The sequence below is a fragment of the Tachysurus vachellii genome, chromosome 18, assembly GCF_030014155.1.
Source record: "Tachysurus vachellii isolate PV-2020 chromosome 18, HZAU_Pvac_v1, whole genome shotgun sequence".
NCBI classification, from domain to species: Eukaryota; Metazoa; Chordata; class Actinopteri; order Siluriformes; family Bagridae; genus Tachysurus; species Tachysurus vachellii.
The window spans coordinates 2,861,588-2,887,261 of NC_083477.1; the positions used below are offsets into that span (position 1 = coordinate 2,861,588).

General features: G+C 41.3%; 3 protein-coding genes across 6 annotated transcripts in view; 1 reads left to right on the forward strand and 2 right to left on the reverse strand.

Annotated features, from left to right (window-relative positions):
• csnk1da (casein kinase 1, delta a) overlaps positions 1 to 8,407 on the reverse strand; it is a 28,173-nt gene extending 19,766 nt beyond the window's left edge. Inside the window, exons 1-2 of one of the 4 annotated variants that reach the window (XM_060893148.1) lie at positions 8,008 to 8,406; positions 7,780 to 7,893 (exon numbers count right to left, since the gene is read on the reverse strand). In XM_060893148.1, coding sequence (XP_060749131.1) covers positions 7,780 to 7,855 — 76 coding nt within the window. In that variant the 5' untranslated portion in view covers positions 7,856 to 7,893; positions 8,008 to 8,406. Of the gene's footprint in view, positions 1 to 7,779 lie in introns of all 4 variants that reach the window. The other 3 variants (XM_060893149.1, XM_060893150.1, XM_060893147.1) reach the window with 3 other exon arrangements.
• prkar1aa (protein kinase, cAMP-dependent, regulatory, type I, alpha (tissue specific extinguisher 1) a) overlaps positions 1 to 25,674 on the reverse strand; it is a 135,886-nt gene that overhangs the window by 73,763 nt on the left and 36,449 nt on the right. The window lies entirely within an intron of this gene.
• dus1l (dihydrouridine synthase 1-like (S. cerevisiae)) lies at positions 13,817 to 24,687 on the forward strand. Its single transcript, XM_060893139.1, has 14 exons — positions 13,817 to 13,929; positions 14,214 to 14,490; positions 17,455 to 17,563; positions 18,473 to 18,523; positions 18,617 to 18,729; positions 18,815 to 18,897; positions 18,997 to 19,100; positions 19,206 to 19,353; positions 21,665 to 21,761; positions 21,908 to 21,993; positions 23,293 to 23,444; positions 23,634 to 23,671; positions 23,810 to 23,885; positions 24,019 to 24,687. Exons 2-14 carry the CDS (start codon positions 14,254 to 14,256, stop codon positions 24,093 to 24,095), a joined length of 1,371 nt encoding a protein of 456 aa, XP_060749122.1. The 5' UTR covers positions 13,817 to 13,929; positions 14,214 to 14,253; the 3' UTR covers positions 24,096 to 24,687.

Genomic DNA, 25,674 nt, shown 5'->3' on the forward strand with positions numbered 1-25,674 from the left:
AACGTGAACCGTCCGTGCGTCCGTCTAGCGCATGGATACCTGTAACCCAGTCCTTCTCGTATCCGACACTAATGCTGTGTGCGGTAAAAATGTAAAGAACTAGTCGTGTGACTTAAATGTTTCTTTTTTACAACCTAAAATGGTCACTTTCAGTCAGCCAAGGCGTACGGGACCTTGGCGTCTATTTATCCGAACCGTTAACCGATCTTAACTCGGTGTGTTATATAAATGTTGTTTCGGGGGAAGGAAAAGGGTTGGAAGTATGAAAATCAGGAAAACGCAGATTAAGCAAAGTTTAATATGAACTGACAGGACTGTCGCAGATGTTCATCATAAACGGTTGTGGTTGATTTTAAATATTTTAAACAAGAGCCACTCCTTTACTTCAGGGGCAGAACAGGAGCCAAAAAGACACCCAAACACACACACAGTCGTCATTTCTTCATGAAAACACACACACACACAGACACACAAAATAAAGGCAGCTAAGCAACGGCTATAAAGTCTAACACTCCTGTGTGCAAAGTGTTCCTGACACGACTGGTTGGAGAAGAAAATCCCATTTCCTGTGCAAGACGTTTTTGGAAATTATTAATTGTAAATAATTATTATTACAGGGTCAGAAGAAGTACGTTTCACTGATCGATGGGTTATATCGATGGTGCGAAGCCACGATACACGACTATTATGACCAGCGAGCGCCTGAAAGCTTCAGGAGAAATGATTTGCAAGATTTTTTCTAATCCCGACTACAACCGTTTAAGCTCTGAACGGCTCAAAAAACCTGTTTGGAAAACTGCATCCGGCCCAGAACGCTTACTTGGTGTTTGGACGCACGACAATCATTTTCTGGGCCTCGGTAGATTTGTGACCGTGGCCATGAATGAGGGGTCAAAGCCATCTATGTAACTGTTCAAAGATCCAGCCTTGATTTAATAAAATCTCAATCATGCTGGAACAGGATGTGACCCGAGGCCAGGTTTAAGCCGTTCGTCAAACTAAAAAAGTCGTCGTTGCGTTTTCAGCGTAGCGAAAGATAAAAGTGAAGCAGCATGTCGGTGAATTGTCGACGCATAAAGACTCATTGGGCAGGTTGAATCTCGTCGGCGAGGAAGTCGATGAAACCCAGGACAAGTCCGGACACATTCCTGTTACGAAAGAGACCTGCTCTGCCTTCGCATTCTGACAGTCAGAGTCTTCCTCTAACAGACACCAAGAGCGTATCGTCGACTGCTTACGGCATGACGGAGTGAAACTTCTGACCCTGAATGTTTATTTCTAACGTTTAACCCGAAAAAAGTTGCAAACCACGTCAGACTTTACGTGTAAAAAAAATTATACGCCAACGTTAACAAAAACATCAGCACTAAGCAAAACATTTAGCGGCGGGTAAAAGGACAAAAATATCTTATCTGCAATACACAAATAACTGCGACACGCAATACGTTACACACAACAAACAATACAAAGTTTACAGTCAGTTAGGTTCTTAAAACCAATTTATTTTATCATTTTTATAATCTCTCAATAACTAATATCTATCGTTCCTAAATTTTATTTTATCTAATTTCAAAACATTTAAAAAACAAGCTAAAATCCTGTTGGTTTTTTTGGTTTTCCTTGCATTTTATTGTCTGAATATAATTAGTATAAAGTATAAATGATAAAATCACAAGAAAAACAAAGGAAAAAAAAAAAAAAAAAAAAAACAGTCAAGTTATTTTAGACGCAAACATTTCCATCGACTTACAAAATATAATTTTTTCAGTTAGAGGATCAGAAATCTGATACGATATTTTTCTTAGTGATCCCAGAATTAGTTTCAGTAATAAACGACAGCGTAAACGAAGCTACTTCGGACGTCGAAAAACACGTCCCGGCCGCCGGACGACGTTGGGATTTAAGGGGGAAGAAACGTATGAATGTATCTGTGCTGTATGGATGTGAATTTGACCGAATATCCCAACGAGTGTAAAAGAAAAGTCTTGCAGGAAGCAGATCGATTCTCTCGTCCATTTTAAATCCCGGGCAGCAGCTGCTGCTGCTCTCCCTCCTCCCCCGACTCCCGGGAAAATGGGGATGAATCCTAATCTAAAGGAACCACAAGCGAGCTTTCATACAACAGAAAAGCTGTGATGCCGTACTGACGGAATTACGCTAGCTAGCTATAACGGCGAACAAACGTAATCGATAAATGTAAGTTTATAAATGTAAAAGGAGTAGACGTTTGCCGATATTCGACCTAAAATCTGATCCGGTGTACAGAATATATGTACTCATCAATGCGCATTTGCGATTGGAGTAAAGATATAATTTACAGCCGGATAAAATCTGCAGTGCCGTATACGAGAAGCCGACGTGTAAATCGTTCCTCTTCGCTTGAAGGTCACGAAAAGGACGAGCGATAACGTATAACGTGTTAGCTTTACGCTACGTCAGACGTTGCTCGTTTGCTAGCATTTTCAAACCTAATGTCCTAAAAAAAAAACATAGAATAATACAATTCAGGATCACGACCCATTAAGACGGTCAACGGTCACCGAGAACCCGGTGATACAATCGCACTACAAATGGGTTGTAGATCACTGAATCTGGTCTGAACTTCACTCACACCTTCCGTATTTGTAATCGGATCACGTCGGATACATATAAGTAGAAAACCTTTTTTTTTTTGCTAGTCTGGAAGGAGGAAATATTTAAAAAGTATGTTTTCCAGTCTCTGTGACACGGTGTTTGTTTGTGGTTGATGCGTTTTAGATGACATCGGCAAAACCGCAGCTTTATTATGCGACGCAAATCCGCTCCTGTAAAGTAATCCGGCGCTACAGTGTACACGTGGAGAAGAAAAAAAACCAGGTCTGATAATCAGATATCAGGCCAATATAACAATTAAGCAAAAAATAAATAAATAAATAAATAAAGTCTATGTAATTCATTCCATGAAAAGAAATCCAAAACAGCTCTTTAGTGGTGTGTGTGTGTGTGTGTGTGTGTGTGTGTGTGTGTGCGTGGTGTCCAGGCCAGTCACACCCCAGCTGCACTTCATCAGAGTCGAGTCCACTCTCTGCTTTAGGAGACGGAGGGGCTTTTACATACTGTAAGCTCTGTGCTAAGCAGATTGGCATTGTTTTCAGTACGTGTGCTGAATCGCTGCGTTACGTAACCTTTCGCAATTCAGAATTTTACGATGCCGATTGAGTGCAGGGTGACGGGTATCGTTTGTGGAGGCAAATTATTAATCACCTGGTTATTTAAGCTCTTATTTGTGAGCTGTTGTGTTGCTTCTCCTCGTGAAACGACTCAGAATTCTGTATTTCTCGTCATAAGAAAGCGAAAGTCCGAGTCATTAGTATGTCAGCGATTTTAAAAAAAATTAGAAACAAATACAAAGGTAACTAAGAAAGGAATGTCGATGTGTTTTTGTGTTATTTTGCAAACCTTGGAATTTCCAGCAGATATTTCAGGTAAGATCTAAACAGCATTCGGAAGAAGAAACACGTGCACAAGCACGAGAAACGTGTGTTTTTTTTTTGTTCACGTACTTTCCAAGCCTTTTTTCCTTTTCTTATTGAGCAATCTGTACAGGATTAGTACTTCAGCCCCTGGGACATTTATTTGGCACTACTGTTTGGCTATAACGATCCAGAACTGAAAAGAAAAGGGTTTCATCACACGCTCTGCACAAAATCGTCTCAGAGCTCGAACGCAAACCGTCGGCCAAGCAATGAGCTCGACGGCGTGACGCTCCGGCGTGCAAAGAATAGCAGAAAAATAAAGAACGGGATGTGAGGAAAGAGGCCCGAGAACGGGTTTAGGCATGAGCTGATAACTGGTTTTATGACATCCTGACATTCAGCAACAGAATCCAGGGCTGGTTGATACGACGATGTAACATCTACATCACGATAAATTACTTCACGAGGCTTAAGTGTTTTATAGCTTCGTACTATCTGAAAAATACTCGACTGCTATCGAGACACTCTGCTGTTGAGAAACCTCTTGTTTTTCCTGCATTTTAAGTGTTAATTTTTTAAAAATAAAAGCCTATAATCGTATAAAACGACGCTACTGATCCGCTGATGTTGCGATACATCTCCATCGCAGAAAACTAAGCATCTCGATGTGATTCTTTAGTGACATCACCCACATAACTGCAGTTCAAATGACTTACTTTTGATTTGGTTTCACAATAAATAAATAAATAAATAAATGCTGATCTGGACTTTTGATCTGATTCTGTAACAAATTCTTCCATCATCCGTCCACTTCATCCTTCTGTTTCTATCGTATCTATCTGTCTGGGACTCACCGGCTTTTTATGGGAATTGATGACGGCTTAGTCAACATTACGGTATCAGAAATGTGGTGTCGTGGTATTTCTATGAATGTTTTAATAATGTTTTTCTAAAAAAAAAAAAAAAAAAAAACTTGAGATGATGTGAAAAACAAACTAAACACAAGCGCAGACTTTGTCCTTGTGTCCATGCTGTTTACTTTGTTCTGTAACTAGGCACTCGGGTGAAATTCAAATCATTTTTTATAGAGGTCTGGACATTTAAATGCTGGAACACTTTGAATGAAATGGAGATTAAAAAAACAAGTTATGTAAATGTAAAAAATATATATAAAATATATAAGGAGTTTATTTGAAGCACACATTTGAACTAGCAAATAAAAGCATTCAGCCTGAAGCTTAGCACAGCAGCGCAAAACCTCGGCTTTATCCAGACTTCCTGACGTGACTTCTGACTGTGTGACTCGCTGTTATCTACAAACACAGACAGAGACACGGTTTCATCTTCGTTTCGACTTCTGCTATTTCGTGAAAGACGCATGAGGAAACATCCTTTAGGCTTCGAAACGTTAGCTTAATTATTTGCTACGTTAGCCTCGTAGCTCCAATGCAAAAACTAAAAAAAAAAAAATTGGAAAAGGGAGATGAGGGGAAATGGTGTGGGTTTTATTCCAACTTTAATCAATTCCTGAGCACAGGCTGGGCGAGGTGACGCGAGTGCACCAGAGAGGAGCAGCTGGCTGAAAAAGCCTGTGATGATAGTGGAGATTAAATTACGTCATCGTCAGCACATGAAAACCACTGCGAAAACCAACGCTGCGAAGACGGACACACCGAACACGCCTTTAAGAGTTCCACCAAAAGGAACAGCAACCAGTTTCTAACGAGAGAACTTTCATATTTTTTATATATTATTATATGTTTTAGGTTTTACATGCTCTTTGTAAAAATGAAGCTTGTTTACAACAGAACCCTTTCAGATAGGAAATCTCTCTGGTGTAAGGTTCTGCACAGAACCATGGGGTTTACAGGTTGGACGAGAACCAATCCCCCTACTACAAGAGAACACTTTCAGTCAGTGAAGCACTCTGGTCATGGGTTCTACACAAAACCTCTGGGTTCTACAAGAGGGAAGAGAACTGATAAGAAGGATGGTAAACTTTGGTGTTCCCCACACACACACACATTTACACACACACTTTACAAATGCTTCACTAGTTCATGAACCTCACTCTACTCTGATATTCTTTAAGCTCATAAAAGAGTGTTATAATTGGTTGTAAGAGTCTTCTCACATTTTTTTCCTGGATGCATTTACTAAATCGCATCGATAAAGCACTGTTTAAAGCGTCTTCTGTTAGATAGTCTGTGGTCGAAGCAGCCAATATTAATCAGAACTCCTAGCGCATTAAAATATTACACTTTCTACTCCGAATACAGGGTTCACAATCTAAAAGCAACAATTACAAGATAAAAACATAAAGTTGGTCAGTCACATAGAAGAGAAGCTGTTTAAAAGGTTGTGTGTGTGTGTGTATATACACCACATTTCCTATGACTCATTTTCAACCAGTGACCTAAAAAAAAAAAAAAAAAATCAATCCTGTGAACTCTGTAAATGCTGCATCGTGGCTATATAAATACTGCTTAGATAAAGTGCTTTATACACATCTCAAACATGTTAATACGTTACATGTAATAGTGTGTGTGTCCTTTATGATGCTTTCAGCTCAGAATGATAAGCAAGGCGTGTGTGTAACGGACAGGAAAACCTCGTTATCAGTGATGAACAAAAATTAACATAATCACACTGTAATAGGATTTAATGACGACTTGTATATTAAATCGTTATATAATTAACATCTTTTGGGTGCGAAAAGACTGACATTTTGGTCTATATTCAGTAGCAATGTGGTGGGATTCAGCTTTAGTAAAACAGAGCAATGTTTCCTCTGTGCTTTTCTCATATTGTGTAGCTGCATTGCATTATGGGACTTTGAACCTGATTTGTTCACTGCTTTCTCTAGCGGATTATTGTTAATACGGTGTTTAAATGTCGCTGGGAAACGAGTAGTGAGCAAGACAAAAGTGCCTTTTTTAACACGAGTTATAGGCGGTTTAAATTTTTCTCTTATTAAACATCATACCTGTTAGCAACAATAGGGTTGTGGCGCACAGCTGCTAACGTCTGTCAGAAATACGAGGGGGGAAGGCAAGCGAATTAGCAAGTGGATCACTGAGGACATCGCAAATGATTTTTAGGTTCTTCGAATAATTAAGGTTCCTATTTGAGAACCTTTGTAGACAGGAAAACACTCAAGATATACAGGGTTCTACCAGCGGGTAGAACAACTAAATTTCCTACAAGAGAACTATTTTAGATAAGGAAAGGTTCTAGAGAGCTGTTAAAGATAGCATATGAGCACCGTGTCAGACAGGGAAACACTGTGTAGGCTTCTACACAGAGCGTTAAATGTTTTTTACGGAAGGAAGGTCATCAACAAGAGAACCAGTTTAGACAAAGAGACACTCTGGTGAACTAGAGCTGGGTGAGATCACAAATCGATGTCAACACTACACAATTTATCACTTTTTCCCCCGATATATCCGTGAGATTCATTTTTTATTTGAAAGAACAAAGAACAAACCCTGAACACAGCTGATTCAAGTGTTACAACTTTCCATTCCTTCTCCACGTCTGTTTTCTTTCGTAGACCATCAACGTGTTGTCATTAAAATGAAACGACCACTTTTGTCTAATATCGTAAGTCTCGTGTATCATAAAAAAAATATCGCAATACGACATTTAGGTCACATCACCACACCCTTAACAAAAAAAAAAAAAAGTGTAAACACTTTCAAAGTTTGTATAAGAGGTGTGTACGTGTGTGTGTAACTGTGTGTGAATATAAGTAACACGGGGATGTTTAATAGATGCTCTATAACGCCTTATAATTTACCGTGATAAATAAAATACCCCTCTTGTGTTTTGATCCTTTTAGTAAACATGATGATTTCCTTCCCGTTTCATATCGAATGTCATGAACATCTGATGAAGTAGAAATAAAACTCGTTGCGAGTTTTCTTGACTTTACACCTCACGTTTTAAAGTTTGAGCTGTTAACCAGCCAGCTAACTAGCAGCCCCTAATCCCTTAACCTACCCAGCTAACCTTGTTCAACAACAGGAAGGTTAGCAACAAACTAACCTCGATAACGCCGTTTAGTTTCCATCCTGACCGCTAAACAACCTGTTTTATGTTCGCAAAATGAAGTCAGACGGAAAAGAAAATCGGGTCGATTTCGTAAAAAATTGACCAGATTTAACAGACGACTAGCTAGTTAGCATGCTAGCTAACGCTAAGACGTTACAGCAATTATGACATGTCAAGCTAAACAAATCTATCTATATAAATATAAACAAACCGTTTTATCAAAACCCTCTCTATTAAATGTAATTAAATTAAATATAAATTTATAACTCACCCAAGTAAATGTCTCCAAAGGAACCCGAACCGATTTTCCTCCCGAGCCTGTATCTGTTCCCGACTCTCAATTCCATCGTAAAATAATAACTAAATCACAAAGCTAGCAAAACAGCTAGCGGTAGCAAGAAAAATAAATGATTTGTTTATTTAGATCGACAAAAAATATAAAAAAAATAAAAATGTGCATATAGGAATAACAACAATACGCGAAGGCTATATTACGTGCCTGTGTTTCTGTCTGTTTCTCTCTCTCTGTCTGTCTTCACAGCTGTGCTAATGCTAAGCTAATGCTAAGCTAACGCTAAGCTAACGCTAAGCTAACGCTAAGCTAACGCTAAGCTAACGCTAAGCTAATGCCCCTTCGATAATGATCCCAGTATTTTTCACCATTTGTTTTCTAACATTCAGAGCGTCGCACCGTCACAATTTCGGGCTCGACACGAACACTAAAATGTCGAATTTATGCTCCGGATGTTTTCTTTTTAGAAGCGAAGCGTTTAAAAAAGGATGAAGACGGATTTACTTTACACTGATGAGAGGGGAAAAAAAAACAAAACAAACACATACGCTAGAGCTTTCTCATCCTTCTTCCGTCGCTCTACCGTTTACAACCAGCGTACGTCTGACGCCATTAAAGCGTACGCTGTTTGCGTCACGACATCACTTCCTGTAGCAACAGCGGGGCAGGTTGAACGTGATTGGATGGTTGTTTTAATAATGAGGGATTTTTTTTTTGTTCGTTGTCGTTAAAAGGGGCGGGGCGCTCGAGGACCAACAAAAGGCTCGACTGCTAGGCTAATTCTGTTAGCATCAGCTAGTCCTGTCAGAAAAAAATGTTCACTTTTCAAACATCACCTACGATAAAATACGAGTTTATAAACTTTTAGGAACGTTTAATGAAGTATAAATCGAGTGAAGAATGAAACGAAGGTTGTTGTAGAACAAACGACAGGAAATAAATTGACAGTGTTTTATTTCTTTTATACAACAGCAATTTGCTAAAAAAAATAAATAAATAAATAAATAATAAAAAAAAAAAACTTTGATCCGTTTTTAGTTATTTTTAATGGCTAGGTCTCGTTATCAGCCGTGTTTCGACGGTTAAACGGTGTTAACGTCACGAATCACGACTTGTCGTATCCTGTGAAATGAAAATTCCCACTTTTTAAACCACAACTAGGTTGTAATATAAGATATATAAATGAGAATTACAAAAAAAATAAAAAATATGCAGGTTGACATTTAACCCAGAAAAGCGTAGCGCAAATAATCATTTCTAGCATAGCTGCTGTTGCTGTTATAGACGATTGATCAACACCTGACCAATCAGATTTGAGAATTCAACAGTGTACATATACGTAATAGAAGATAATTTATCTGTCTATAGATCCATCAATCATACAAAAGAAACAAATATAGGACTGTAAGCCGTTTTGTGGCCATCCCAACTGACTGCTTTGTTGTATAGAAGATTTAAGTAGCTCAAATTACAGAGGACGAGGGCCCATGGTGTGTGTTTGCTCGGGTGTGCCGTATGCAAAACTATCGTGTTATCCCCAGTTCATACTGGTTTAACCTGTCAGAAAGGCAGCACATCCCTGTATCCATGGAGAAGCAGCTTCTGAAATGATAAACGGCTTAGTAACGTACACACGCAGCTTGATACTGCTCTGAGAATGGAGCACACTTTTAAAACATTTGAAAACATTTCAATCTAGCAGGAAAAGTTTAATATTAAAACACATTAAAGGCAATATATACAGACACTTGTGTGAAATAGAGACATATACATTACCTTGAATATTTATAGTCTGTAATTAGTTCAGCTAGGAGCTGAACCTAAAGATGAAACTCTAAATCTAGATAAATACTGCCACACCCGGCAAATCCCATGTAGACACACACACACACACACATTAGCTGAATACAAAATGCCAGACAGGCAGGTAAAGAGACATTGTTTTGTTGTGACAGGTTGAATGTGGAGTTTTGTGTGTTCTCCACGCATTCTTCTGTTTTCTCTGGTATCCTCCCACTTCCAAAACACATGACAGTATACAAAATGTGTGTAAGTGTGTGTGTGGTGCCCTACAATGGACCTTCTTCACTTCTTGGGACAGACTCTAGGTTAACGGATGAATAAAGATACTCTAGTTTCTCTGTTCGACAAGACAGAACTTTGACCAAGGTTAAGATCAGGAACTGTATTTCCCTAAACATATGACTTAATACCTGTCACTGATTCATCCTGTTCTTCGAGAAGGACATTTTATCCATTTTACAGGCTGAAATTATGAACTGAATAGAGGGCTAACAGAGTCCCACTGGGACAGGACTCATGCTGCCCAAGTAATCAGGGAAGGAACAAAGGACACTGTTGTGTTTCTGAAAAGTATCACAAAGTTAAGATCATCTGGGAAAGAATTGGTGGAGTGATACTTGCTCTAGTGTTAACAATAAGAATGATCTTTGTGCTGCGATGCTTTTGAGAAACTCCACCCAAGACAGTTAGTAACAGAGCTATGGGAATAGTTTAAGAAGAAAGTGTTGCCACAAACATCTTATCTAATATCCGAAGCGTAAGCAAAGAAATTGTGTCTAGAAAGTACTAAAGAATTTCTTTTGTAAGTAAAAAGTAGACAATAATGTACATTAGAAATGTAGTGCACCATGGTGACATTTTTACCAAACTACAAACAAGAAAGGAAACATTTCATCCTTATTCCTGTACCTGATTTAATTATTATTATTATTATTATTATTTTTGGGTGGGATGGGGTACGGTTGGGACTTTTCATGTGGTTTTGAGAATATAAGGCTGGGTTACAGGAATGGAGGTATTTGCTACCATTTAAATAGTGGAAGGGAAAGATAACTCAGTTGTCTAATCTTTTTTTTCCCCTTTTGTCTCATTTTGCACTTTATCAATAGTTGACCGAGGTTGTTAAGTGATAACAAGGAATTCTGACTGTCGAAATTAAAACTTGGCCTTTGCTCGTCGCACCAAGATTGCGTTGTGTCAGCGATGACGTGCTGAAATGACTCACATCACAAGTAGATTATTCCCACTCATGAAATCACTTGTGATAATCAAGTCATCTGTCCAGACCTCAAACAGGGAAGAGAGATGATAATGATAATCATCTCTGTTTCTCCATGACAAGGACAAGGACAACATGGCTACTGTGTTTGCAGGTCAGATTTATCAATGACAAACAGTTGCTGGGTTTGTTGATCTGGATTTTACGTGGAACTAAAATAGATTAAAGATAAGCAAAAGTGTGCTTAAGGATCAGATTAACTATGCTACACAATAAACACACACACACACACATACACACACACAAACCAAAACAGAACTTCTTTAAAGGTTTCTTCGCCTCCTAAACAAACTCACTACACTGTGCTCCACACAACACCGTAATAAATACACTGCAGTTTCCTGGCATCTGTAAAACATAATAAGATAACGTATGATCAACCTCTTAATTATACATAAAATATTGGCACCCCCGTCTTGTCTCGCCGTGCTGTATTCTGTACGTCAGGTACAAAGGTTTGCATCGACCGTGTTTTCAAAGTTACAGGTGAATTGTGGTTGTATCTTAAACCACAAAAGCAGAACCAACAAATAAAGGTTTTAAATAAATGAAAATGTATTTTGTTGTCATTTTATTTTAGAAATGTTAAAGGGGAGAAAAATTCTGCTGAGAGAAATGGACAGAAAAGCTCGATTTCTTTCAGATTAATATCTCAATAGTACACAATATGGTGGCTTTTGTCATGAAATATTGTGTAATATAAATGTGTGTTTTAGGGAAAGTTCGCAGTCTGTTTTTCTTCTATAAATGTGATTGGAAATGAAATTTCTTTTGAAACATTAAGCTGTCTGTTTCAATAAAACTCCTCCAGAACATTACAGTTGTATTTATTAATACTTTACAGTAATAGGAGTTCCCCGTGTTCTGTGGAATACTGGACAGATTTCAGACAACTTCCTGCCTTGGTTGACAGTGAACCGGAAATGAGTGTGTCTCCTCTCGAGCAAGACTCGTAGGACCGCCCACAGTCACGGGGATAGTGTCTCCCGCCCCCACGCTTTGAATACCGGTTTGTGATTGGTCAGCGACCAGCCAATGACTGACGAGACTGAATCACGTGGCAGGGTTGCGCTCGGTGTGTAGTCACGTGGACGACAATGAGCTGGTGTGCGCGAGCTCGGAGCTTTAAAACCGGAATTAGGTGTTAATGTTGTGTGAAAACATTTACACACACACATACAGACACACCACATCACACAAACATACATACATACATACACACACACACATATCACACACATATCACACAAACATACACACCCACACACGTAGACACACACACAGACATACACATACAGACACATACATACATACAAACATACGCACACATCACACAAACACATCACACACAGACACATCACACACACAAACATACACATACAGACACACCACATCACACAAACATACATACATACACACACACACACAAATAAACATACACACACATCACACACATATCACACAAACATACACACCCACACACGTAGACACACACACAGACATACACATACAGACACATACATACATACAAACATACGCACACATCACACAAACATACGCACACATCACACAAACACACAGACACATCACACACACAAACATACACATACAGACACACCACATCACACAAACATACATACATACATACACACACAAATAAACATACACACACATCACACACATATCACACAAACATACACACCCACACACGTAGACACACACACAGACATACACATACAGACACATACATACATACAAACATACGCACACATCACACAAACACATCACACACAGACACATCACACACACCAACATACACATACAGACACACCACATCACACAAACATACATACATACACACACACACAAATAAACATACACACATATCACACAAACATACACACCCACACACGTAGACACACACAGACATACACATACAGACACATACATACATACAAACATACGCACACATCACACACAGACACATCACACACACAAACATACACATACAGACACACCACATCACACAAACATACATACATACACACACACACAAATAAACATACACACACATCACACACATATCACACAAACATACACACCCACACACGTAGACACACACACAGACATACACATACAGACACATACATACATACAAACATACGCACACATCACACAAACACATCACACACAGACACATCACACACACAAACATACACATACAGACACACCACATCACACAAACATACATACATACACACACACACACAAATAAACATACACACACATCACACACATATCACACAAACATACACACACACAGACATACACATACAGACACATACATACATACAAACATACGCACACATCACACAAACACATCACACACAAATAAACATACACACATCACACACAATTCAGATATTAAATGTTGGTACACAGACACACTGAATTAGTACATACCTAATTGTTAAACTTTACATATACTGACACCTAGTGGTAAATCACTGCACTATTTTACACAAGAAATATATAACAATCAAATCTTAATTAAAAGGCAGAAAAACCAAATGAAACCGTTTCATCTGTTGAAAATAAACATCCTAAAGGCGACTTATTTTCTTACATTTTTCTTACATTTCCCTGTAATAATATTGTTTCAATTTGTTTTTTTATATATTCAGGTCAAGTCACGACTTTTTATTATTTAGTTTATTTCTTTTCTATTTTAAAAAAAAAATGACTGTATAGTACACATTTGGTTACTATGGCAACCTTCAGTCACACCATGCAATGTCTTTTTCTTTATTTGATCTCGCGAATTGTTTATGGAGTATTATTTAAAAAAAACAAACAAAAAAACACATATTGTCAAGGGTGTAATCGACAGGACTGGAGACACAGAATAACATTTTTATTGTTATTGACTTTTAGTTTAGTTTTAGTTCGCAGTCGGTCCCTCCGGAACGCTTTGCGGTAACCGGTGTTGTTGCACGGACCCATTGTCGTGCAACGCGTCGCCGAGAGCACAGTTCCGTGTCTGAGGTGTAAGTCTCGTTTTATTTACATTTCACACGTTTGTGTTTTAATGTAGGATGATTGCACCATTCCAGGCTAATGATCGTCCTAGGTTTAGAGGATGAATGTCAGAAACATGCACTAAACCTGCCGCGACTGTGATTTATATTATATGTGACGACACGTGACGGTGTTTATTGTGCACGTGTTTATTGCTCTAATGGTGCTGTGTAAAGTTACGTTAATCACAGGCTATGACTCGGAGATCTGTCACGGGCGCTATTAACGTATCTCGTAATCCTTAACTCGTCAGATAAAGTGTGTAAGGTGGTTATCTGTGACTGCTGGAGGCGATGGAGAAGCTGAAGGGGTTTGAGTTCTGGGGGAAGACTCTTCGTGCTGCACGCTTCGTCCTCGCGCCCATGGTGGACCAGAGCGAGCTCGCGTGGAGGCTCCTGAGCCGCAGACACGGAGCTCAGCTGTGCTACACGCCGATGTTGCACGCGCAGGTTTTTGTCCGTGACGCCAATTACCGGCGTGAAAATCTGTACAACGAAGTGAGCCCCGAGGACCGTCCTCTCATCACACAGGTGAGCGCTGACACACCTGTCTCACTGTTCTGCTGAGGGATGGACATGTGCAGTGCTGCAGACTCTGTTCGTTTTACTACCAAAAAAGTGGTATGGGCTGTGTCATGGGCTGTGTCATGAGCTGTGTCATGAGCTGTGTCACGGGCTGTGTCACGGGCTGTGTCACGGGCTGTGTCACGGGCTGTCATGAGCTGTGTCATGGGCTGTGTCACGGGCTGTGTCACGGGCTGTGTCACGGGCTGTCATGAGCTGTGTCACGGGCTGTGTCATGAGCTGTGTCATGAGCTGTGTCACGGGCTGTGTCACGGGCTGTCATGAGCTGTGTCATGGGCTGTGTCACGGGCTGTGTCACGGGCTGTGTCACGGGCTGTCATGAGCTGTGTCATGGGCTGTGTCACGGGCTGTGTCACGGGCTGTGTCACGGGCTGTCATGAGCTGTGTCACGGGCTGTGTCATGGGCTGTGTCATGGGCTGTGTCATGGGCTGTGTCACGGGCGGTGTCACGGGCGGTGTCACGGGCGGTGTCACGGGCGGTGTCACGGGCGGTGTCACGGGCGGTGTCACGGGCTGTGTCACGGGCTGTGTCACGGGCTGTCATGAGCTGTGTCATGAGCTGTGTCATGGGCTGTCATGGGCTGTGTCATGGGCTGTGTCACGGGCTGTGTCACGGGCGGTGTCATGGGCTGTGTCATGGGCTGTGTCATGGGCTGTGTCATGGGCTGTGTCACGGGCGGTGTCATGGGCTGTGTCACGGGCGGTGTCATGGGCTGTGTCACAAACTGTCATGGGCTGTGTCACAAACTGTCATGGGCTGTGTCATGGGCTGTGTCATGGGCTGTGTCACGGGCTGTGTCACGGGCTGTGTCACGGGCTGTGTCACGGGCTGTGTCACAGGCTGTGTCACGGGCTGTCATGGGCTGTGTCACGAGCTGTGTCATGGGCTGTGTCATGAGCTGTGTCATGAGCTGTGTCATGGGCTGTGTCATGGGCTGTGTCATGGGCTGTGTCACGGGCTGTGTCACGGGCTGTGTCACGGGCTGTGTCATGAACTGCCATGGGCTGTGTCACGGGCTGTGTCACGGGCTGTGTCATGAACTGCCATGGGCTGTGTCACGGGCTGTGTCACGGGCTGTGTCACGGGCTGTGTCACGAACTGTCATGGGCTGTGTCACGAACTGTCATGGGCTGTGTTACGAGCTGTGTCACGGGATGTGTCACGAGCTGTGTCACGGGCTGTGTCACGAACTGTCATGGGCTGTGTCACGAACTGTCATGGGCTGTGTCACGAACTGTCACGGGCTGTGTCACGGGCTGTGTCACGGGCTGTGTCACGGGCTGTGTCACGGGCTGTGTCACGGGCTGTGTCACAAACTGTCATGGGCTGTGTCATGGGCTGTGTCATGGGCTGTGTCATGGGCTGTGTCATGGGCTGTGTCATGGGCTGTGTCATGGGCTGTGTCATGGGCTGTGTCATGGGCTGTGTCACAAACTGTCACGGGCTGTGTCACGGGCTGTGTCACGGGCTGTGTCACGGGCTGTGTCATGAGCTGTGTCATGGGCTGTGTCATGGGCTGTGTCATGGGCTGTGTCATGGGCTGTGTCATGGGCTGTGTCACGGGCTGTGTCACGGGCTGTGTCATGAACTGCCATGGGCTGTGTCACGGGCTGTGTCACGGGCTGTGTCACGAGCTGTGTCACGAGCTGTGTCACGGGATGTGTCACGGGCTGTGTCACGAGCTGTGTCACGAACTGTCATGGGCTGTGTCACGAGCTGTGTCACGGGATGTGACACGAGCTGTGTCACGGGATGTGTCACGGGCTGTGTCACGGGATGTGTCACGGGCTGTGTCACGAACTGTCATGGGCTGTGTCACGAACTGTCATGGGCTGTGTCACGAACTGTCACGGGCTGTGTCATGGGCTGTGTCACGAACTGTCATGGGCTGTGTCACGAACTGTCACGGGCTGTGTCATGGGCTGTGTCACGAACTGTCATGGGCTGTGTCACGAACTGTCACGGGCTGTGTCACGAACTGTCACGGGCTGTGTCACGAACTGTCACGGGCTGTGTCACGGGCCGTGTCACGGGCTGTGTCACGGGCCGTGACACAGCCCGTGACAGTTCGTGACACAGCCCGTGACAGTTCGTGACACAGCCCGTGACAGTTCGTGTTTGTTAACCGTATCATTAACTGTGACGTTTACTGATTTCATTATTCATCAACTTGTCAGACTTATCGTAAAATGTTATTAACTATGTTAACTGTGCTGATAATCATTATCTGTGTCTTTGACTGCTATGTGGACTGTCAGTAATAATTCTGTGAGTTTAACTGTTAACTATGTTGTTAATCGTTAACCATGTTGTTAATTTTGACATGTACTGTCTGTAACTATTAACTGTGTTGTGAACTGTGTCAGTTATTAACTGTGTCGTTAATTGTTAACTATATTGTTAACTGTGTCAATAATTGTGATGTGTACTGTATTTAACCATTAACTGTGTTGTGAACTGTGTTGTTAATTGTGGTGTGTACTGTGAGTAATCATTGTGTGTTGTTAACTGTGAGGTAAATTGTGACAAAAACTGTCATTAACTCTGTCATTAATAGTTAATAATGTCTTTAACTATGATGGGAACTGTAAAAGAACTGTGGTCAGTAATCATTAAGTGTGACGTGACCTGTGTTAATAGTCGTTAACTGTGGGGTTAACTCTTAAGAGCGCCATTAGCTGTGTCATTAACAGTGTTCAGTATGTGTTTAGGGCTGTATGAGGATTTGGATCAGGTATAGCTCCACCCCCTTGATTTTTGTTTCTGACTTAAGCTCTTTCTTTAAAAACAAAAGATTTTTTATAGAACATGGCCAAGATTTATTTCGGGGATATTGTATATGGTGACAAGTAATGATCTGAAAAGACAGATAAAGTTCCTAAACTGTCATTTGTCATTTTTCACCACAGTTCTGTGCAAACGACCCGGAGGTGTTTGTTCAAGCAGCACTTTTAGCTCAGGAATACTGCGATGCCATCGACCTGAATTTAGGATGCCCCCAGATGATCGCTAAACGAGGTATTGCTGCTTATTATAATATTACTGTAATATGTATTTACATAAACAAGTGGAGGCTAAGTTGATATGACTAATTGATATATACCATGATTAAATCTAAATCTACTTCAGGCTGTCCAACACATTAAGCACTGGTTCTGTATCTTCTTACTGTTCAGTGACGTACTTTCTGTACAGTACAGTATCTCACTTGTTCTGTAAAGTATCTCACTGTACAGTATCTTATGTATCTTATGTAAAGTATCTTGTTCTGTACAGTATCTTGTTACTTAAAGTATGTCACTGTACAGTATCTTGTTCTGTAAAGTATCTCGTTCTGTACAGTATCTTGTTCTGTAAAGTAGCTCACTGTACAGTATCTTGTTCTGTAAAGTAGCTCACTGTACAGTATCTTGTTCTGTAAAGTATCTCGTTCTGTAAAGTATCTCGTTCTGTACAGTATCTTGTTCCGTAAAGTATCTCACTGTACAGTATCTTGTTCCGTAAAGTATCTCACTGTACAGTATCTTGTTCCGTAAAGTATCTCACTGTGCAGTATCTTGTTACGTAAAGTATCTCACTGTACAGTATCTTGTTCCGTAAAGTATCTCGTTCTGTACAGTATCTTGTTCCGTAAAGTATCTCGTTCTGTACAGTATCTTGTTCCGTAAAGTATCTCGTTCTGTACAGTATCTTGTTCCGTAAAGTATCTCACTGTACAGTATCTTGTTATGTAAAGTATCTCACTGTACAGTATCTTGTTACTTAAAGTATCTCACTGTACAGTATCTTGTTCTGTACAGTATCTTCTAATGTAAATTTTCACGCTGTGCAATATCTAGCTTTTTTATTTTTAAAAAGCTTTATTTTTTTTAAAGCTTGCTTTGTAACAGTGCTTTTTTTTTGTTGTTTTTTTTTTTGCTATAAAAGGTCACTATGGTGTTTTTCTGCAGGATGAGTGGGACCTGCTGGAGAGAATGAGTACGTCTACCTGCACTTACACACCAGAACAGTGCTAAATAAAAAATAAAATAAAAACATTTAATGGGATCTGATTACTATTTTTTTTTACAGTTAAATTAGCCAATGAAAAGCTCTCTGTGCCCATCACATGCAAAATCCGGGTTTTCCCAGAGGTCGAGAAAACCGTGAAATATGCCAAGATGCTGGAAAAAGCGGGTTGCCAGGTATTAAACCCTGATTACGCTGCTTTATTGTTATTTAATCTATGTTCCAGTGGAATTTGGTGCAGATTTTGGTTTTCTGTCGTAGCTGCTCACCGTTCACGGCAGAACCAAAGACCAGAAAGGAGCGCTGACCGGAGTGGCGAGTTGGGGGCACATTAAAGCCGTACGGTGAGATTTATCCAGTTTAATTCCAGTTTTCTTTCCTGCAATGGTTCTTAAAATGATTTGGGTTTCAACGCTTCATCTTTGTGTTTTCTTTTTAATCAGAGAAGCTGTAAACATCCCGGTTTTTGCTAACGGAAACATTCAGCACCTGAATGACGTGCAGCGCTGCATGGAGGAGACGGGAGTGCAGGGCATCATGAGTGCAGGTTGTAGATCTGAGAGAAAACTATAATTATATAAAAGAAGGAGGACTGTGTTTTATCAGAATTTAGCATCAATAATAAAGCAGTTGTGTTTTTGTGCATTGACAGAGGGGAACTTGCACAACCCCGCACTATTTGAGGGCCGTAACCCGCCTGTGTGGGAGATGGTTGGGGAATATCTGGAGGTGGTGAAGACACACATGCCCAGCACGTTATCACATGTCCGAGCTCATCTTTTTAAACTCTGGCACCACACGTACGTCACACACAGGCAAACATGCAGTGTCTTACCCGGTAAAGTATTGCACAGTGTCAAGGGTTTCAGTGTAAAGTATCCTCACTCTGTAAAGTATATTGTCTCTCATGTGTACAATATCTGAGTGTAAAGTACAGTATCTCACATTTTCAAGCATCTTAGTGTAAAGTACACTATCTTGCTTGGTGAAATATCCCCCACTCTAAACTACAGTATCTCAGGGTATCAATTATTTCAGTGTAAAATCCAATATCTCACCCAATCCAGTGTAAAGTCTACTGTAAAGTCCAGTATCTCACCCAGTTCAGTGTAAAGTCCAGTATCTCACACAGTTCAGTGTAAAGTCCAGTATTTCACCCGGTCCAGTGTAAAGTCTACTGTAAAGTCCAGTATCTCACCCAGTTCAGTGTAAAGTCCAGTATCTCACCCAGTTCAGTGTAAAGTCTAGTGTAAAGTCCAGTATCTCACCCAGTTCAGTGTAAAGTCCAGTATCTCATCCAGTTCAGTGTAAAGTCCAGTATCTCACCCAGTTCAGTGTAAAGTCTAGTGTAAAGTCCAGTATCTCACCCAGTTCAGTGTAAAGTCCAGTATCTCATCCAGTTCAGTGTAAAGTCCAGTATCTCACCCAGTCCAGTGAACAGTCCAGTGTAAAGTCCAGTATCTCACCCAGTCCAGTGTAAAGTCCAGTATCTCACCCAGTCCAGTGTAAAGTCCAGTATCTCTCTCAGGTCAGTGTAAAATCCAGTTTCTCACCCAGTCCAGTGTAAAGTCCAGTATCTCACACAGTCCAGTATCTCACTCAGGTCAGTGTAAAATCCAGTTTCTCACCCAGTCCAGTGTAAAGTCTACTGTAAAGTCCCGTATCTCACCCAGTCCAGTGTAAAGTCCAGTATCTCTCTCCCGTCAGTATAAAGTCCATTATCTCACTCACGTCAGTGTAAAGTCCAGTGTAAAGTCCAGTATCTCACTCAGGTCAGTGTAAAATCCAGTTTCTCACCCAGTCCAGTGTAAAGTCCAGTATCTCACACAGCCCAGTATCTCACTCAGGTCAGTGTAAAATCCAGTTTCTCACCCAGTCCAGTGTAAAGTCTACTGTAAAGTCCAGTATCTCACCCAGTCCAGTGTAAAGTCCAGTATCTCACCCAGTCCAGTGTAAAGTCCAGTATCTCTCTCCCGTCAGTGTAAAGTCCATTATCTCACTCACGTCAGTGTAAAATCCAGTATCTCACCCAGTTCAGTGTAAAGTCTAGTGTAAAGTCCAGTATCTCACCCAGTTCAGTGTAAAGTCCAGTATCTCATCCAGTTCAGTGTAAAGTCCAGTATCTCACCCAGTTCAGTGTAAAGTCTAGTGTAAAGTCCAGTATCTCACCCAGTTCAGTGTAAAGTCCAGTATCTCACCCAGTCCAGTGAACAGTCCAGTGTAAAGTCCAGTATCTCACCCAGTCCAGTGTAAAGTCTACTGTAAAGTCCCGTATCTCACCCAGTCCAGTGTAAAGTCCAGTATCTCACCCAGTCCAGTGTAAAGTCCAGTATCTCTCTCCCGTCAGTATAAAGTCCATTATCTCACTCACGTCAGTGTAAAGTCCAGTGTAAAGTCCAGTATCTCACTCAGGTCAGTGTAAAATCCAGTTTCTCACCCAGTCCAGTGTAAAGTCCAGTATCTCACACAGTCCAGTATCTCACTCAGGTCAGTGTAAAATCCAGTTTCTCACCCAGTCCAGTGTAAAGTCTACTGTAAAGTCCAGTATCTCACCCAGTCCAGTGTAAAGTCCAGTATCTCACCCAGTCCAGTGTAAAGTCCAGTATCTCTCTCCCGTCAGTGTAAAGTCCATTATCTCACTCACGTCAGTGTAAAGTCCAGTATCTCACCCAGTCCAGTGTAAAGTCCAGTGTAAAGTCCATAATCTCACTCACATCAGTGTAAAGTCCAGTGTAAAGTCCAGTATCTCATTCAGTCCAGTGTAAAGTCTAGTATCTCTCTCCCGTCAGTGTAAAGTCTAGTATCTCACTCACATCAGTGTAAGGTCCAGTGTAAAGTCCAGTATCTCACCCAGTTCCATTTAAAGTCCAGTGTAAAGTCCAGTATCTCACTCACATCAGTGTAAAGTCCAGTATCTCACTCTGAAGTATCTCCCACTATCAAGTATCTCACAATGTTAAGCATCTTACTCAGGAAAATACATTTACACTGTATAACTAAATTTCTAAAGTATCTCACAGCCAAGAGTGCAGCTATTCTTTTGTTATTCACATCCTGTAAAGTATAACACACATTGTAAAGTGTCTCATACATAACTATTTCCTCCCTCAGATTACAGATCCATCAGGACCTGAGAGAAGATCTTGCCAAAGCAAAGAACCTGGCAGGAATTGAGGAGGTGAACAGACAGCTAAAGCAGCGTTGCCAGGTAGATACCCAGGACAAATCAACTGGTTTGATTAAAAAACGAAGTTGAAGCATCCTGCCCATGTAAAGCAGCCTTTCACACTACAGGGTAAAATATTTAATTCTGTAATATATCCCATGATGTCCAGAGTCTGTTAATTTGTTCAGGAGGAGATGGAGAAGGACGAATCGGAGCGGCGTCACACCGGACTGCCTTTTCCTCATTGGATCTGTCAGCCATACGTCAGACCAGCGTGAGTCACGTCCTTTATAATCGTTGCTTTAATGTGACATTTAGAAATCGTTAAAAAATATGTTTATGGATTATAAAACTGTATAAGATGCTTCTTCTAAAAACGGGACGTATTTTGTCTCTCGTAGCGTACACCGTAAACTTGTAACAGGAATAGATTATTTTTATTATTAGTATCTATCATTTTCCTATATTTATTTTTACACCCGTTGTGAAAGTGACATCCAAAGTGCACACAGACAGCAGTGAACACACACACACCCTGAGACTCGAACCCACAACCTTAGGGTTAGGAGTCAAACTCTCTAACCATTAGGCCACGACTTCCCCCCTCTTGTTGTTTGTTTGTTTGTTTGTTTATTAAATATCATATTTTTATTAATGAATTAATTTAATCTAGGGGGCACGGTGGCTTAGTGGTTAGCACGTTCGCCTCACACCTCCAGGGTCGGGGGTTCGATTCCCGCCTCCACCTTGTGTGTGTGGAGTTTGCATGTTCTCCCCGTGCCTCGGGGGTTTCCTCCGGGTACTCCGGTTTCCTCCCCCGGTCCAAAGACATGCATGGTAGGTTGATTGGCATCTCTGGAAAATTGTCCGTAGTGTGTGATTGCGTGAGTGAATGAGAGTGTGTGTGTGTGTGTGTGCGCGCCCTGTGATGGGTTGGCACTCCGTCCAGGGTGTATCCTGCCTTGATGCCCGATGACGCCTGAGATAGGCACAGGCTCCCCGTGACCCGAGGTAGTTCGGATAAGCGGTAGAAGATGAATGAATGAATGAATGAATAATTTAATCTAATTTTTTCTGTGTATTTTTATTTATTTAAATGATCTCACGTTATAAATGTATTTATTTCGGTATTTTTGAATCCTTTCGGATGACAACGAGGGTCACAATTTTAAATCGTTAAAAAGAAAGTTACTATTGTCATTTTTACTAGCTAATGTTAAGTTTATATATGTAAAAAGTTTAGCGTGTATTACTGACTGTCACATTCATATACGACTACTAGCCAGTAGCGATTTCGTGATTTTTCCGAATTTGTTTGTTTATTTATTTTTGGATACAGACGCTTTAATCATCCCACAGGTTTTGTTTTACGACACAAGTATCAGGTGAATACAGTCATTAACGTTACAGTGAAACGCTACGTTTCAGCATAAGTTCTGAAAGTAAAACTGCTGACTGTTCGTTAACTCTGTGATCGGTTGGTGAGCTTAAGATCGTTAACAGTGTCAGATATCAGCGGAGGCAGGAATCTCCGTCTCTAGACGATTGACGAGACGCGCTGCTGTTTGCGCAGGCCGAAGGATCCGAGCGTCGAGAACGGCGTGAAGGCGGCGAGTGGGAAACGAGCGCTGGAGGACAGCGACGGCTCCAACGACTCGCTCTCTAAGAACAAGCAGAAGAAGAAAGTCAGGAACCCGCAGAAGAACTTCTGCCCCGAGCTCAAACGTAAGGCAGGATGATGAGTATATCGCTGTATAGTACGTTTTACTCGTGTACATTTTAAACCACACGCTTATAAATTTGACGGCGAATAAAATTTACGCCGTTTATATCTTTTTTTTTTTTTCCATCCATGAACCTTATTACTGATGTATAGGGATTTATTCTTATTTTTTTCCCCCCATTCATATGCAGCAAAGTACATCAAATGTGAGCAATGTGGAAATCCCAAAGTAAGCCTTCTTTTATTACGTCCATCTCTCCCTCCGTCTCTCCTTTTCCCTTCCTTTATCCTTTTCATTTCCTTTCGTCCTTCTGTATTTAAGTATTTAATCAAACGTGTGAGTTCATACTGTTTCTCTCTCACGCAGGGGAATAAGTGCGTCTTTAACCTGTGTCGTGGTTGCTGTAAGAAAAAAGCCTTTAAGGAAGTCGCAGATTGTCCAGGTGAGTTTACACCTTTGTGTAACGGTAATTAAGGTGACTTTACTTCTTTTATTCGACATTTTAAAACCCAAATTACTTTTCTGAAATGAAACCTTTCACATTTCATGGATTTTTTTTCATTCCTTCTCTGCAGGTCACGGCTTGAGGTTTAAGACGAAAGCGCAGAAGCAGAAGCTCGCCGCTCCGGCGGAGACGCCGATCTCGTCGTAAACGGATTTTTCCGTTCCGGATTTTTCTAACCGTTTTCGTCTCGGCGGCGCGATCTCGTGCCGTAAACCCGACACGACGGGCGCCTCTTCCTCGTCGACACGTGCGTCGAAACCGAACACTGCTGCTGAAGATTAAAAACATAGTATTGCTTTAGACAGGAACGAATGGCGTACAGGATTAAATAATCGCACGCACCGTTAAACCCTGTATCTTGCAGATACAGAATTTTGTACGTAGGGTTTTCACGGAGTCGAGAAAGTTGCCACTATTCTGTAAACCTCAGATAATAAACGGAACAGACGGAATACGGGGAGAAAAGATTCAAACGGATCCAAATCCTGTTTCTTTTATAAATTAATTTATTGACATTTAGTTTTAACCGTAAAAGTCAGATTCGGTTCACTTTCTGCTGACGTTCTAACGCTGCACCGCTCACGTGACGCCGGAGCTGAACCGAACAGCAGGTGATCCGAAAATCCAGTGGGGTAACAAGAACCTGCAGCTCTACTGAGGATCGTTCCTGCCATTTCCATTGCTGTGTTTTTAACATCGAGGTTTTTAAAGTGAATAAAACTTTTAAAAATTCTTTTAACTGGACAGTCGGTTGTACTTTCTCTTAAAACGTTTGCACGGCACCTCCTGTGTAAACAAACTATATCAGAAATATCCCTCACATCACAAGCTCGGTAAATTCACGATGTAAGGAATAAAGCATGGTGTTGGAGGAAAATCAGCACCTGCGCTGAGGAGCGATGAAGGATCTCATGAAGTTTGATGTCAGCATCATGCCATCATATCAGCAGCTGTAGATTCTTTTAATACGTTTATACGCATCCTTATGACGCTGTTACTGAACAGCATTAATAGAAACCTGTGATTTGAGCTACGCTACAATCAGGGCTGCTGTTAGAGGAAATGAATCAACACCTGACCAACTTGAGCATCTGGAGGCTTTTTAACAGAGCATCACAAACCGGAGCTGTGCATTATTTTTGTATAAACAGCACGACTCGGACACGAGTACCGGCTTTAACACGAATGTCAGGTTCACGTTAAGTCTCTCCATGAAAGGTTTCTATAGTAACAGTGACCAAGTAAAAAAAAAAAAGATTTAACAAATATCATATTGTGTAGTGACGGTTTTAGACCATTATACATCTTAAACAGCTGCAGAGTAACAGGAAGGGATGTGTGTGAAGTGTGAAAGTGATACATATAATACACACACACACACACACAAGATTCGTACTGGACTTTTTCAAACCCTTACCTTAGATCACAGACCGAAATAAACGTTAACGTTGGGATCAGTTGTCATTCTAGTTTACTCCAGGATCTTATGGAGATGTTTAATCTAATCTAATCTAATCTAATCTAATCTAATCTAATCTAGGACGTACCCACAGAGAGAATAAAGAACGCTGTTAGAAATGGTCTTTTCCAACGTATATTTATTTTAAAAGCACGTTCTGTGATGAGGTTTCTCTTTTTTTTTTCTTCCAATGTGTAAATCAACATTTTGTCACAAGATACAGAGGAAAGTGCATCTCCTTACAAACAACAACAGGCCGGTACAGCG

Coding starts and splice junctions, on each gene's coding strand:
- dus1l (XM_060893139.1), top strand. CDS start 14,254: ATGGAGAAGCTGAAGGGGTTTGAGTTCTGGGGGAAGACTCTTCGTGCT. Junction 14,491..17,454: donor ACCGTCCTCTCATCACACAG/GTGAGCGCTGAC, acceptor TTTTCACCACAG/TTCTGTGCAAACGACCCGGA. Junction 17,564..18,472: donor CCAGATGATCGCTAAACGAG/GTATTGCTGCTT, acceptor TTGCTATAAAAG/GTCACTATGGTGTTTTTCTG.